The sequence below is a fragment of the Mya arenaria genome, chromosome 11, assembly GCF_026914265.1.
Source record: "Mya arenaria isolate MELC-2E11 chromosome 11, ASM2691426v1".
Lineage (NCBI taxonomy): Eukaryota > Metazoa > Mollusca > Bivalvia > Myida > Myidae > Mya > Mya arenaria.
The window spans coordinates 44,096,924-44,110,498 of record NC_069132.1 but is presented as its reverse complement, the minus strand read 5'-3'; the positions used below and the strand labels follow the sequence as shown (position 1 = coordinate 44,110,498).

General features: G+C 40.3%; 1 protein-coding gene across 1 annotated transcript in view; it reads right to left on the bottom strand.

The window, feature by feature from the left end:
- The window catches only part of LOC128208234 (cleavage and polyadenylation specificity factor subunit 2-like), a 61,030-nt gene extending 50,670 nt beyond the window's left edge, over window positions 1-10,360 (bottom strand). Inside the window, exons 1-5 of the mRNA XM_052911709.1 lie at window positions 10,265-10,360; window positions 6,968-7,065; window positions 5,841-5,917; window positions 3,928-4,087; window positions 3,436-3,541 (exon numbers count right to left, since the gene is read on the bottom strand). Of these exons, the coding sequence (XP_052767669.1) occupies window positions 3,436-3,541; window positions 3,928-4,087; window positions 5,841-5,917; window positions 6,968-7,039 (415 nt within the window). The 5' untranslated portion in view covers window positions 7,040-7,065; window positions 10,265-10,360. The remainder of the gene's footprint in view (window positions 1-3,435; window positions 3,542-3,927; window positions 4,088-5,840; window positions 5,918-6,967; window positions 7,066-10,264) is intronic.
- Window positions 10,361-13,575: the final 3,215 nt, after the last annotated feature.

Below are 13,575 nucleotides of genomic sequence, written 5' to 3'. Positions count from 1 at the left end.
ACTTAAATAAACAACTGCAAATTTCAACCACTATCTACCAGCTTCATGCCTCTCACTGCCTCCTAGGACCATCCCAGTCACCTAACCTCTCCATGGACCATACCCATCTCCCAACACCTCCATAGACCGTTCCCATCACCCAACCACTCCATGGACCTTTCCCATCCCCCAACCTCTCCATGGACGTTTCCCATCCTCCAACCTCTCCATGGACCATTCCCTTCCCCCAACCTCTCCATGGACCTTTCCCATCCCCCAACATCTCCATAAACTGTTCCCATCCTCCAACCTCTCCATGGACCTTTCCCATCCCCACACCTCTCCATGGACGTTTCCCATCCTCCAACCTCTCCATGGACCTTTCCCATCCCCCAACCTCTCCATGGACGTTTCCCATCCTCCAACCTCTCCATGGACCATTCCCTTCCCCCAACCTCTCCATGGACCTTTCCCATCCCCCAACATCTCCATAAACTGTTCCCATCCTCCAACCTCTCCATGGACCTTTCCCATCTCCCAACACCTCCATAGACCGTTCCCATCACCCAACCTCTCCATGGACCTTTCCCATCCCCCAACCTCTCCATGGACGTTTCCCATCCTCCAACCTCTCCATGGACCATTCCCTTCCCCCAACCTCTCCATGGACCTTTCCCATCCCCAAACCTCTCTAAGGAGGGTTCTCATCACCCAACCTTTCCAAAGACCATTCCCATTCCCCAACCTCTCCATGGACCGTCCCCATCCCCCAAACTCTCCACGGACTGTTCCCATCCCCCACCCTCTCTATGGACTGTTCCCATCTCCCAACATCTCCATGGACTATACCCTTCCTCCAACCTTTCCAAGTACTGTTCTAATCCTCCAACCTCTATGGACTGTTCCCATTCCCCAACCTCTCCATGGACCGTTCCCACCCCCCAACATCTCCATAAACTGTTCCCATCCTCCAACCTCTCCATGGACTGTTGCCATCCCCCAATCTCTTCATGGACCATACCCTTCCTTTAACCTCTCCATGGACTGTTCCCACCCCCAACCTCTCCATGGACTGTTCCCATTCCCAAACCTCTCCCTGGACAGTTCCCATCCTCCAACTTCTCCATGGACTGATCCCATCCCACAACCTCTCAATGGACTGTTCCAATTCCCAAACCTTTCCATGGACCATTCCCATTCTCCAACCTCTCCATGGACTGTTCCCATCCCCCAACCTCTCCATGGACTGTTCCCGTCTCCCAACCTCTCCATGGACTGTTCATGTCCCCCAACCATATCATGGACTGTGCCCATCCCCCAACCTCTCCATGGACTGTTCCCATCCTCCAACCTCTCCATGGACTGTTCACGTCCCCCAATCTCTCCATGGACTGTTCTCGTCCCCCAACCATATCATGGACTGTGCCAATCCCCCAACCTCTCCATGGACTGTTCCCATCCTCCAACCTCTCCATGGACTGTTCACGTCCCCCAACCTCTTCATGGACTGTTCACGTCCCCCAACCATATCATGGACTGTGACCATCCCCCAACCTCTCTTATGGACTTTTCCCACCCCCCAACCTCTCCATGGACCATTTGTATCCCCCAACCACTCCATGCACTGTTGCAGTTCCCCAACCTCTCCATGGACTGTTGCAGTTCCCCAACCTCTCCATGGACTGTTCCCATCCCCCAACCCCTCCATGGACTGTTCCCATCCTCCAACCTCCATGGACTGTTCCCATCCCCAAACCTCTCCATGGACTGTTCCCGTCCCCCAACCTCTCCATGGACTGTTCCCATCCCCCAACCTCTCCATTGCCTGTTCCCATTCCCCAACCTCTCCATAGAACATTCCCATCCCCTAACCTCTCAATGGACTGTTCCCATCCCCCAACTTCTCCATGGACTGTTCCTGTCCCCCAACCTCTCGATGGACTGCTCACGTCCCCCAACCATATCATGGACTGTGCCCATCCCCCAACCTCTCCATGGACTGTTCCCATCCCCAAACCTCTCCATGGATTGTCCCATCCCCCAACCTTTCCATGGACCTTTTGTATCCCCCAACCACTCCATGCACTGTTGCCATCCCCCAACCTCTCCATGCACTGTTGCCATTCCCCAACCTCTCCATGGACCATTCCCATTTCCCAGTCTCTCCATGCACTGTTGCCATTCCCCAACCTCTCCATGCACTGTTGCCATTCCCCAACCTCTCCATGCACTGTTGCCATCCCCCAACCTCTCCATGGACCATTCCCATTTCCCAACCTTTCCATGGACCATTCCCATCCCCTAACCTCTCCTTTGACCGTTCCAATGCTTCAACTTCTCTTTGTTATGTCCAAATTCTCCCACCTCTCCTTAGACTATCCTCATCCTCAAACCTCTCCTTGGACTGTCCCCATCCCGATTCACTCCATGGACCATCCCCATCTCCCACTTACTCCACAGACCATCCCCATCCCCACCCACTCCATGGACCATCCCAATCCAAACCCACACCAAGGACCATCCCAATCCCCACCCACTCCATGGACCATCCCCATCCCCACCCACTCCACAGACCATCCCCATCTCCCACCTACTCCACAGACAACCCCCATCCCACCCACTCCATGGACCATCCCCATCTCCACCAACTCCACGAACCATCCCCATCCCCCACCCACTCCACATACCATCCCCATCCGCACCCACTCTACGGACCATCCCCATCCCCCACCCACTCCACGGACAATCCCCATCTCCCACTCACTCCACGGACCATCCCCATCCCCACCCACTCCACAGACCATCATTATACCCCACCCACTCAACAGACCATCATTATACCCCACCCACTCCACAGACCATCATTATATCCCACCCACTCCACAGACCATCATTATACCCCACCCACTCCACAGACCATCATTATACCCCACCCACTCCATGGACCATCCCCATCCCCCACCTACTTAACATACCATCCCCATCCCCCACCCACTCCACCGACCATTCCAATCCCACACCCACTCCACAGACCACCATTATATCCCACCAACTCCATGGACCATCCCCATCCTACACCCACTCCACGGACCATCCCCATCTCCCACCTACTTCAAGTACCATCCCCATCCCCCACCCACTCCACAGACCATCTCCATCCCCACCCACTCCACGGACCATCCCCATCTCCCACTCACTCCACAGACCATCTCCATCCCCGACTCACTCCACATACCATCCCAATCCCCCACTCACTCCACAGACCATCCCCATCCCCCACTCATTCCACGTACCATCCCAATCCCCCACTCACTCCACAGACCATCCCAATCCCCCACTCACTCCACGGACCATCCCCATCCCCACTCACTCCACGGAACTTTCCCATCCCCCACCAACTTTACGGACCATACCCATCCCCAAACAAATACAAGGACCTTCCCAACCCCCTCATACCTGGAAGGTTGACGGTCTGGGAATACTTCAGTTGAATGATCTTATCAAATGCCTGATCCACGTCATCCAGAGTGAACATATTGAAGTTTTCAGAGTTGTTACGGGACTGAAAATACATGTATAACAATCTTATATCTATTATCGTTACTTAATGTAAATTATCTACAGATTAACAAATTTTTAAAGACACAGATGATGACAATGAAATTAAATTAATTAAACCAAATGTGGTATTGGTATCTAATTTGTGGATGAGTCCCAAGTGATGAAGCTGGAATCCAGGGCCTATCTAGAGATGAGATGAGACAGAGGCTTCATGCTATAGGAGCATGCTTGCAGTGAAACACACTGTAAAGCAGACTAATTTGATGTTTTAAGGGGTTGTGCTGATTGCTTATGGAATTGTTATTATCCCCAAACAACCCATACCATATGACCAATTAAAGTACGCTAGAATAAGCCAAATTATCCATGAACGGTAAGAATACTAACCTGAAAAAGATCATACATGAACATCTGGCCCATCTTGTACACAGGAACTGTGGCGTACACCGGACAGGAGAGTCCACATTTGCCCATCAGGTAAGGCAGGGCGCCCAAATGTAGAAGATCTGGGTAGGTCAACAGTACCGCATCTACCTTGTGTACATGTCTGAAAAAGTGCAGAATAAACAACAAATCATGGGTTGAGTTTAAGACTTCAAGTACGGGAGATTCCATGTATGCCCATAAGGTAAGGCAGGGTGACCCAAGTGTTGCAGATTCGGATAGGTCAACAGTAAGCATGTACCTTGTTAACATGGCTGATAAAGTACAGCATAAACAAGAGCAGTCACAGATATTCTGTTTATGAAGTTTGAAGTTGATACATTAAAGAATTTTCAAGTTATGCTCCAGACAAAGAATATGTATGAAAATTAACAAAGGGCAATAGCTAAAGAAATACTGCACCCAGAGTAAGCGTGGACACAAACACATACACACACACATGCCTACCATTATTATATTCCTTTCTCCATTCAGCGGGGGATAACAATACATGTATATCATGGGCAGAGTATAAGACCTCAAGTAAGAGAGAGTTCATGTTTGCCTATGACGTAAAACAGGGTGCCTAAGTGTAGCAGAGCTGGGTAGGCCTACAGATCATCATCTACCTTGGGTATATAAGTAGAGAATAGCTTTAACACTATATCTTAGGCCCAGTTAAAGTCTGAAGTCCTACTAGGTTCTGAAGAACAGAAAAACCCATGGTACCTATTAAATCCATCCCAGTATTACATAAATAACAATTGCACAAACTGTGACTTCCTGTTGACAAAACCGGCATAAAAAATTAACAAGTTACCAATACAACCAACACATTTGAGCAGGATTCATCCCATTTGTCATTAGCCAATTCACAGTAACAAGGGATGGCAATGTGTACTCAATTACTCCAGTATTTGATCGATTGTCTGAAAACTCGAACACTAATTCTTTACTTGAGTCCTCGGAAAAAAACCATAACAGTGTTGTTTTAATTTCAATAAATGCACAGTATACAGACATCATACAGACTGTAACAGTACTGGCGCATTGCAAACAAGACACAATCTCATGCATGCGTATTTCTGAGAGGCTTCCCAGGGGATTTTGGTCTGAATTCCAGAGGATTTTGATATTACACCAGGAGATTTTTATATATTTATATGCAAAGTGGCAAGTATATTATTTATGATTTTGCATGTTCTATACTTGCAGTGTGATATCTTTATTAAAATATAGAATGAAAAGTGACAAACTACAAATTAAAAGAATGAAACCACATTTTTTTTTTTTTTTATTCATTTGATATATATTTATATAGTAAAAAATAACAAACTTATTTGTAGAGGAAAAACAAAGATAAAAATGGCAAATATTACGATGAAATATACCGTAAAGGTTACATTGCATATGTACATGTCTCTTTCGAAAACAAAATCAAGCTTTTACGAGAACTCGATCGGAAGGTAATCTGAGTACTCGAGTACCAATTTTGCTACTCGTTGCCATCCTTAAAATAAACATTGTAAATGTCCCAGTCATTCACAGCAACTTCATATTTTTGTACATGTAACTTGAAGAAATGTTTACAAGATAAAAGACAAGAGAGCCACAGAGTTTACGTCAATGCTCATCTGTTATTTTTCAGTCAACACTGAAACATTATTTAAGCCAGAGTTATTGGCCTTAATATAAATGTTTATATGGTCTCTGGCAACATGTATAACAAGTTTCATTTGAATATCTTGAATGTTTTTTTTTTTTCTGTTATGGCTAAGGTTAAAAGTTTCTGTACGATGCTGGCAGCAACAATAAGGCTACTATAATATCATGACTTATTCCCTTCAAAACACAAACAAGCTCAAAAACAACAGTACCTCTTGATCTCCTTCATGACCGGCATACTGAAGTCTTCATCCCAACCGCAGTCCAGCAGAAAACGAAACTCATCGACCTAAAAACCACAATAGGATGGTAATTTATCATTCTAATTTGAGCGTTTTAGCTAAAGAGTAATTTTTTGTCCTTTTTGGTAGCATCCTTTTGCCCTTATGGAGACCAGCATCGGCTACTTCTGTCTTCATAGATTGAAACACTTAAGGCTGTCAAATATTTCCTTATGAGGGTCTCATGTTATTGATGATCAGTTCTACAAGTTCAGACTAATTTTTTTTTCATTTTCAAAGCCTAATTAAAGGGCAATTACTCTCAAGTGTATATAGCTGGTTACCAAACATAACAAAGTATTCATACCAATACACATTCGGACCAAATTTGGAGATAATTGAACAAAGGCTTCTAAAGTTATCGAGCAGACAAGGGCAATAGCTCATGAGAGACTAGAGCGATATGGTTGCTTATCAAACTTGTATGAGATATTATGCCCATACGCAATCTGACCAAAATTGATGATGATTAGACAGATTGGTAGATCATGGCAGCTGCTAAAGGAAGTTCGGAAGTACTTGTCTTCCTAAAATTGAGTTCTTGGAATTATTTTTTTCCATAATGTATTAAGATAACTTCCAAATATCAAAACCTGGTGTAAAATATTACTTTTATGGTCACAATCAGTATGGTCACCAAAGTAAAATTATTAATTTCAATATACTTTTGGGCAAGTTATTAGTTGGTAAATATTTTAATGTATAATAGACTAAAAATTCAACATTTCCAAAAAAACTTATAAAGGTTAATGGCAAGGAAGTTCATACTTCAAGGTTTCAAATCCCTAATGGAGTCCTAGGCCATAAGTTTTAAACCATAACCACCTTAAGAACCAGGTAGAATATTTCCTAAAGCCAAATGTCTCACTAAGCCTTGATTTTACTAAATAAAAAATAAGTCTATTGTGATTATCAAAAATATTATTAAAGATTTCTTAAGAATGTGAATATTACATAGATTATGACTAAACAACAACAGTAAGCTTAGCTTAATACTGCTATAAGGGATTTAAGATGTTTCAAGAAAATGGGCCCTGCATGAGAGATAAATTGCAAACCTGCAGTAGGTAGCAAGGCGGGCTTTCATCTTCGGCCCCCGACAGTGGCTGTAGTCGGATAATAGATGTCATCGTACAATGGCACTTCAGCGGAACAGCTGTAAGTTAAAGCAATGTTGATAAAGAAGTTTCATGGTTGTTCTGACATCAATCTGAAAAGTGTGAAGCCCAACCAAAACAAAACAATTAGTCCTCATGAATATTTATATATCTATATATATATATGCAAAGCCTAATTGTAACAAAAAAAAAAACAAGTTTTATTTCGGACATGAAAAAATTACACGGCAAACAATATCCAAAGTATATGCATTATATAGTCAGCAAAATGTGTTTCCTGTGATCTACCATGTATTTGGACCAACAACAAGCATGATGCTGCCAGTGAGAAGATATCTGCCGAAAGATATCGAGGGTGCATCGTAGCGAAACAAAGGAGATGGTAGCGTTGATCTGTTTGTTGCAATTTTGTTACTTTTATTGGGGTGTCAATGACATAATACACAGGTTGGTGTATTACAATTTATACTGACTTAGCCATTCTGTATCGAGGAAAGAACAAACTGAACAAATTTCAGACTGATTTTTGAACAATTTTCTGGACCTGAAATCGTTCCAGCATGGTTGACATTGATTTAAACTGACAAATTGTTTAAGTTTTGGAAGACCTGGTAGATACAGTCCAGCCAGTTGTATGAATTTCAAAATTACCCTATTTCCCAAGAAGGCACACCAAAAGTCAATCTTACTAAAGTGCACATGAGGACATCTTGCTATGTATGTTCCGAATAATCTGGATTTCCTAAATTGCTATGTACAGTTCAGCCGATAAGAAGTTATACACAAATGACAGTCTGTGTTCATTGGAGTCAATTCCTTTTTTTTAAATTGCACATAAGGGCCAAAGTAAAAAAAAATTAAAATAGAACATTAATTGAATAACAAAAGTTGTTGTGATGACTTAGGATGACTTATTCGACAAGGTTTGATCTACCAAACAACTTGATCTACTGACATGTTCAAAACAATATAAAACAATATAACCCTGCTTCTTTGAAAGAATAGAATCTAAAATATCAAGTCATTGACTTAGTCTTTTGGTTTGATAAACAGCCAATCATTTGATAAACAGCCAATCATATGTCTTTTTTTATATAATTGTGATATTCATATAATAGTACATATTGAAATTTTGTATGTATGTACAGGGTTCTCTATAGGAACCGGCCGACGGCTTAAAAGGCCGCTTCAAAATGAATTTGGGCCGGTTCAAATCGGCGAATTCTTAAAAATGATATCGAAGAAATTTTGTAAACATCCTGCCGGAAACCGGAAATCTAAATTATGTGACCTGCGCATGTGACCTGTGCATCTAACCTCTTTGAACTGCACGCGCAGTTAATTCTCATTGGTTGGCTTATTATAGATATTATCGGAATTTCCAGAATTGCTATTGAGCACCTACGTCGCAAAAAAAGATGGCGAGGTTAAAAATCGAAAAAAGTTTGTTTGTACATCGCCGTGAACAACCAGTGGTAAAAAGAAGAAAATATGTTTTATCTATTGTACAAATTAACGACATAAAAACTCTTTGTGTACAGTAACATTCCAATGTTTACCGGCACGTCGAAAAGGATCTCTTGTTACGTTTTACATGATAATCGAAAGTGGTCAGTATTAATTAACTTACCACGATTAACAAATCACGTGGTGTTGTGTCTGCGATACCTATTGTTTATATTAACTTAGCGCGTGCATTTTATCTCGCTCTGCATTCCGATGATTCCGAAACAAAAAGGAGGCAAAAAAAAGAGGAAAAAAACGAAAGATGACGGTCAGCAATTTATGACAAAGTTTTTTAAGTCAGGTTCGTTAAATTTCAATATATTTATTTACTTGTAAGTGAAGATGTGTAAACAATGATTAGATCTAGATAAACGGAAATAAAACAACCTTTTTTAACAGTGGTGCTTTACGATTTGCATCAATATTCAACATGAGTGGAATAACAAATAGGCAATAGAGAAATTCATTTTAAATCAAAATTGTGTTATATTGTCTTCAAAAATAACTACCCTTATCATGGTCAAAATAGCCCAGAATGCACGATTTCACACCTTGAAATCAAAAAATTTCTGGGGGGGGGGGGCATGTAGTCCACTTAAATGGCCGTCAACCAGTCTTTTGACGATTTTTAGACTATGGCAGACTGGTGACACATGAAATGTCAAAATAATAAAAAAGTATCCCTGATCGCTCATTATTGTAGCTAGGGGGGCATGCCCCCGGACCCCTCTAGCAAGCGAGCGTCTGCGACGCTCGGATGTTTGGGCCTCTTCAAAGTATTTGAAAGCCTCTTACAACAATTCTTATTGAGAACCCTGTTATGTATGGTATGAATGCATGTGTATATGTATTTGCATATATGTATGAATGTATATGTAAAATTTTACCTTGATCACTATGTTATTATGTGTGTCATTGTAAAAACACTATACTCATGGGCATTTCTACCTCAATGTATTTGTGTATTTGCAAATAAACTATATTATATTGGTGTTTTTTACTCTAACATCAATGTCAACTTCAAACACAGGGATTTGATATACAGCATACGCCATAGGGAACTATTTAATGAGCCAGGAGTAGATGTTAGTCATATATATGATGCGTTTTTGTTCACTATTTGAGTATTTCATACAGCCATTTAGTCCATAAAAAGAGCCGCTTCAGAGTCTTTGACGATTTTTGATTTGGCGACTTTTCACCTCCATAACCCACTTGTTTATTTCCTAGCATAGAATGACAGATCCCAGCGCTAAGTATATTGTGCGAAAAATTTAATGGGCACCTGCTAGATGGTTTTAAAATGGTGATGCTTTATTGACAGAAGTTGATCTAAGTTAAACTAATTATTTGTGTTTCATAAAACACTTAAGTGTAGTTAGTAAAAGGTATTGCCTAAAATAATTAAATTGTAACTTTTGTGTTTTAATTTAACAGTGAAGTGTTAAGTATTTTGGAGTAATAGTTGAAGAATATATTTTACATTGGTACTGCTCAGTTGACTTGTGGCGTTAAGGGAACAAAAAGAGTATTCAAATGTTAAAAAAAGTTCCCTAAACGCGCATTATTGTGGCTAACAGCCACTTAGCTTGAAGTTCCACTTAGCTTGAAGTTGAACAGATAAATGAGGGAAGTACTAAAAGGCTGAGCAAGGAGCTGAACATGTAGATATTGAGGGAATAAGTAATTTGGGAAACTAATGTCCTAGAAGTATTGATGAAATAAGTGTACCTGATCATACGATTAATCGTTATTAGTTTAAGATGTTATTGTTAATAATCTTTCATGCGCGCAGCCATTGTTAAAGCGTCTACCTATCCTGAATTTATATCAAGTCAAAGCGGGGGGAAATGAAACGGTCAGATATCAACGCAGTGACTACGGTGGCCTCGAATTATCTGTTTATTAGTATTTAGCATAGTATCAGTATCAGTGTTTATTTGTAGAGTTATGGCATGGTGCTGTGCTCTGCCCTTTTTGGTAGTACGTTTCTGCCCTTTTGGAGATCAGCAAGTCAACCTTTGTCTTCATATAATCTCGAAGTATGATTGGTTATGATTATTATAATCACTGATTATTTCAGTTGTATTTATTAAAACTTTTAAAAGGATTATAAACACATAAAGAATATGCATTTAACAGTTGATATCTAGTATTACTTCAATAAATATAACTTTTAACATTAACATATCCTGTCACAATCATAGTGTTCAAATTGCAGCTGCGCCCATAGCAATCAAGCCATTTAGGAGGTACACGCTTGATCTCAAAATTGTGTCCTGTTCAGGTGCGGGAAATATACAGTTTAAAGAAAAATACTACAAATGGCCTACATTTATTTCTAAAGTAGTCCGCAGAAATCGTCACTCGACCAACTGACAGTTGATCCAAATAACAAACAATTGAAATAATGAAGCCAAGTTTATTAGGCACACATTCATCAGGTCGATTTGTATGCAAATGACAGGATAGCAAAGAATACCATTTAAACCAGAATAGCTAGAACTTCAGTTTCCGAGGAGCTAGTCGAGACTCCAGCATTTGAATCGAACGCATAAACACTTATCCATGGCATGTACCAGAGTGGTTTATACATTTAAAAGACGAGGGAGATTTAAACGGCCAGACTACGAAGAAGCGACTGTACGCATATTGATACCTACTAATCGATACCTTAGTTCAAAACAGAACAGAATCAACAAAAGTTGTTGACAAAGCAATTGACCTTACGCCAGAAATTTGATTGACGGGTCAATTGACCAATCAGATAGCCGCTCTGATAAGCCCGCATCGGCTTTGTTACTATCCGCCATTTTGTCCGACAAACACGTTATATCCGTCAATAGTCGTCAATGTTTTTTTTCCGCTGTAAAAATGGTTAAAAGATGCAGTTATGGAACCTGCAACACTGACAGCAGATACACTGAAAGACTTGAGAACAATATAAAGTGTGTTAAATATTAATTTTAAAATGATATAACATGTATATTGAAGTTGATGTTTTATATTTTATAAGAGCATTTAGCTGCAAACCATAAGCAACTAGCTTACTACCTTCAAGGTCGATCATTATAGTCTAAACGACGTTCTCGATACCTCAATTCTTGTTGGTCATATATATTGACGCCCTAAAATAAATCTAAAATTATATTGCATACGACATATGGCATCTCATTACCCATTTAAGGGTGAAAACATTTCTGTATTGTGAAATAACACGTGTTTATGCAATATTGCAATACTCTGTTATACTGTGCATGATTATGATTCAACAAGCCACACTGACTCAGGAATTACGTAACAACAATTTAACCAAAAACAATCTATGTTACATGTTGAACAGTCAAACCATTAGTTCATAGTCATCCCGCTGGTTAACCACGGCCGAAAGTATCTTCTTTGACGACTCCTCTTGTTTCTGGATAGCTAGACAGGCTTTCGTACTAAGGGTTGACGCTAAACATTTGGTATGGCCTAAGATTGTTCAAAGGAGCAGTTTAATTTACGACGGTATTTATAGTCAGAGGAAAATATACATTTAAATGTATGCATCCATCGTTCCTGAAAGGTTAACATTTTAATTTAAAAGTAATGACACAATATTGTATCTGTATATAACAGATATATCGATCTTAAAAAAAATAAAAAAACGTTCACTTAGTGTACAGCGTCATTTGTTTCAAGAGGGAAGATTCTAATAATCTTAAATGGTTATTATACTTACGATAAATGAAAAATAAAAACAAACATACTTTTGTTGACACTTGCAGTGGGCGTCTAGTAGGCGTTTTTTTTCAAAGTGTAAACTTCCAGATTAACTACATGGCAAGTTTTAGATTTCCGCTGACTCGGGTGTACTTCACCTCGAATCAGGATCGAATTCTCACTCCCCTCAAATACTTGTATTTCTTTAATGTAGCTCCCGGATAAAAAAAGCAGAAGCTTTCTTTTTTTTCTTTAGCGATATTTGTTCTTTTACGTATTCTAAGCTGATATTGTCAGGAATATCCCGGAGACCGAGACGCCTTTGTTTATCCACCATCTTTGGTCAGTGTCGGACATAAGCGGAGTAACTTCGCCTGATTATCGGGGGCGTGGCCTATCGAGCCATGACATCCTGAGTAATTTAATGGATACCTCCTTTTTATTGGTCGATATACTATCTAAAACAAGAGCAAACCAATTCGATAGATAGAACAAATTCAGTGGATATTTTCGGATTTCACTCAATACAGCGACAGAAATGTTAACAATGAATTTACTGGATAAGTAATTTACGACAAAAAATAAAAAAATAAATTAATATCAAAAATGTTGATACCGATCAAAATTATGTGTTTTATCTTTGGAATTGTGTTCCACACTTTAAACCCTTGTTTTGGGTATTCATATGAAAATGCCACGAAGCTGAAGTCAGATCTTTTGCAGAATTATCACAGCTATTTGAGACCACTGAAAAATCAGTCAAGACTATTACCTGTAAACATATCAGTGGGTATTCATTATATGTTAGAAACAAATGTTATTAAAGGGACTTTTCATGTTATGGTATCAGCAACACTAGCATGGATGGATGAAAAGCTGACTTGGAAACCAGAAGACTACGGAGGGATAGAGGAAACACTACTATACCAACATGAAATCTGGATTCCACCAATAATACCTGGAAACTCCCCAGACTTGCAGCGTTTGGGTGATCGAGATGGGCGAGCAACAATTAGGAGCAGTGGACTCGTAACACTTCTTCATTTTCAAACAATTGAATCAATGTGTATGTACAACATGAACTATTGGCCGTTTGATAAGCAATCATGTTATTTTTCTCTCTTTTTGCTTGACTACACACGAAAGGAAGTGAAATTGAATATTCCACAAAACGGAGGCGTATTTCTTTTTTATGATAAGAGTGTTGAATTTATCTTAGAAGAGACAGTTGGCCAAGAAATAGCCATTCAGGACACAAGTCAAGTACTTATTCAATTGAAAATGCGGAGACAACCTTTATTTTATGTGTTGTCAGTTATTCTACCTATTGTCGGACT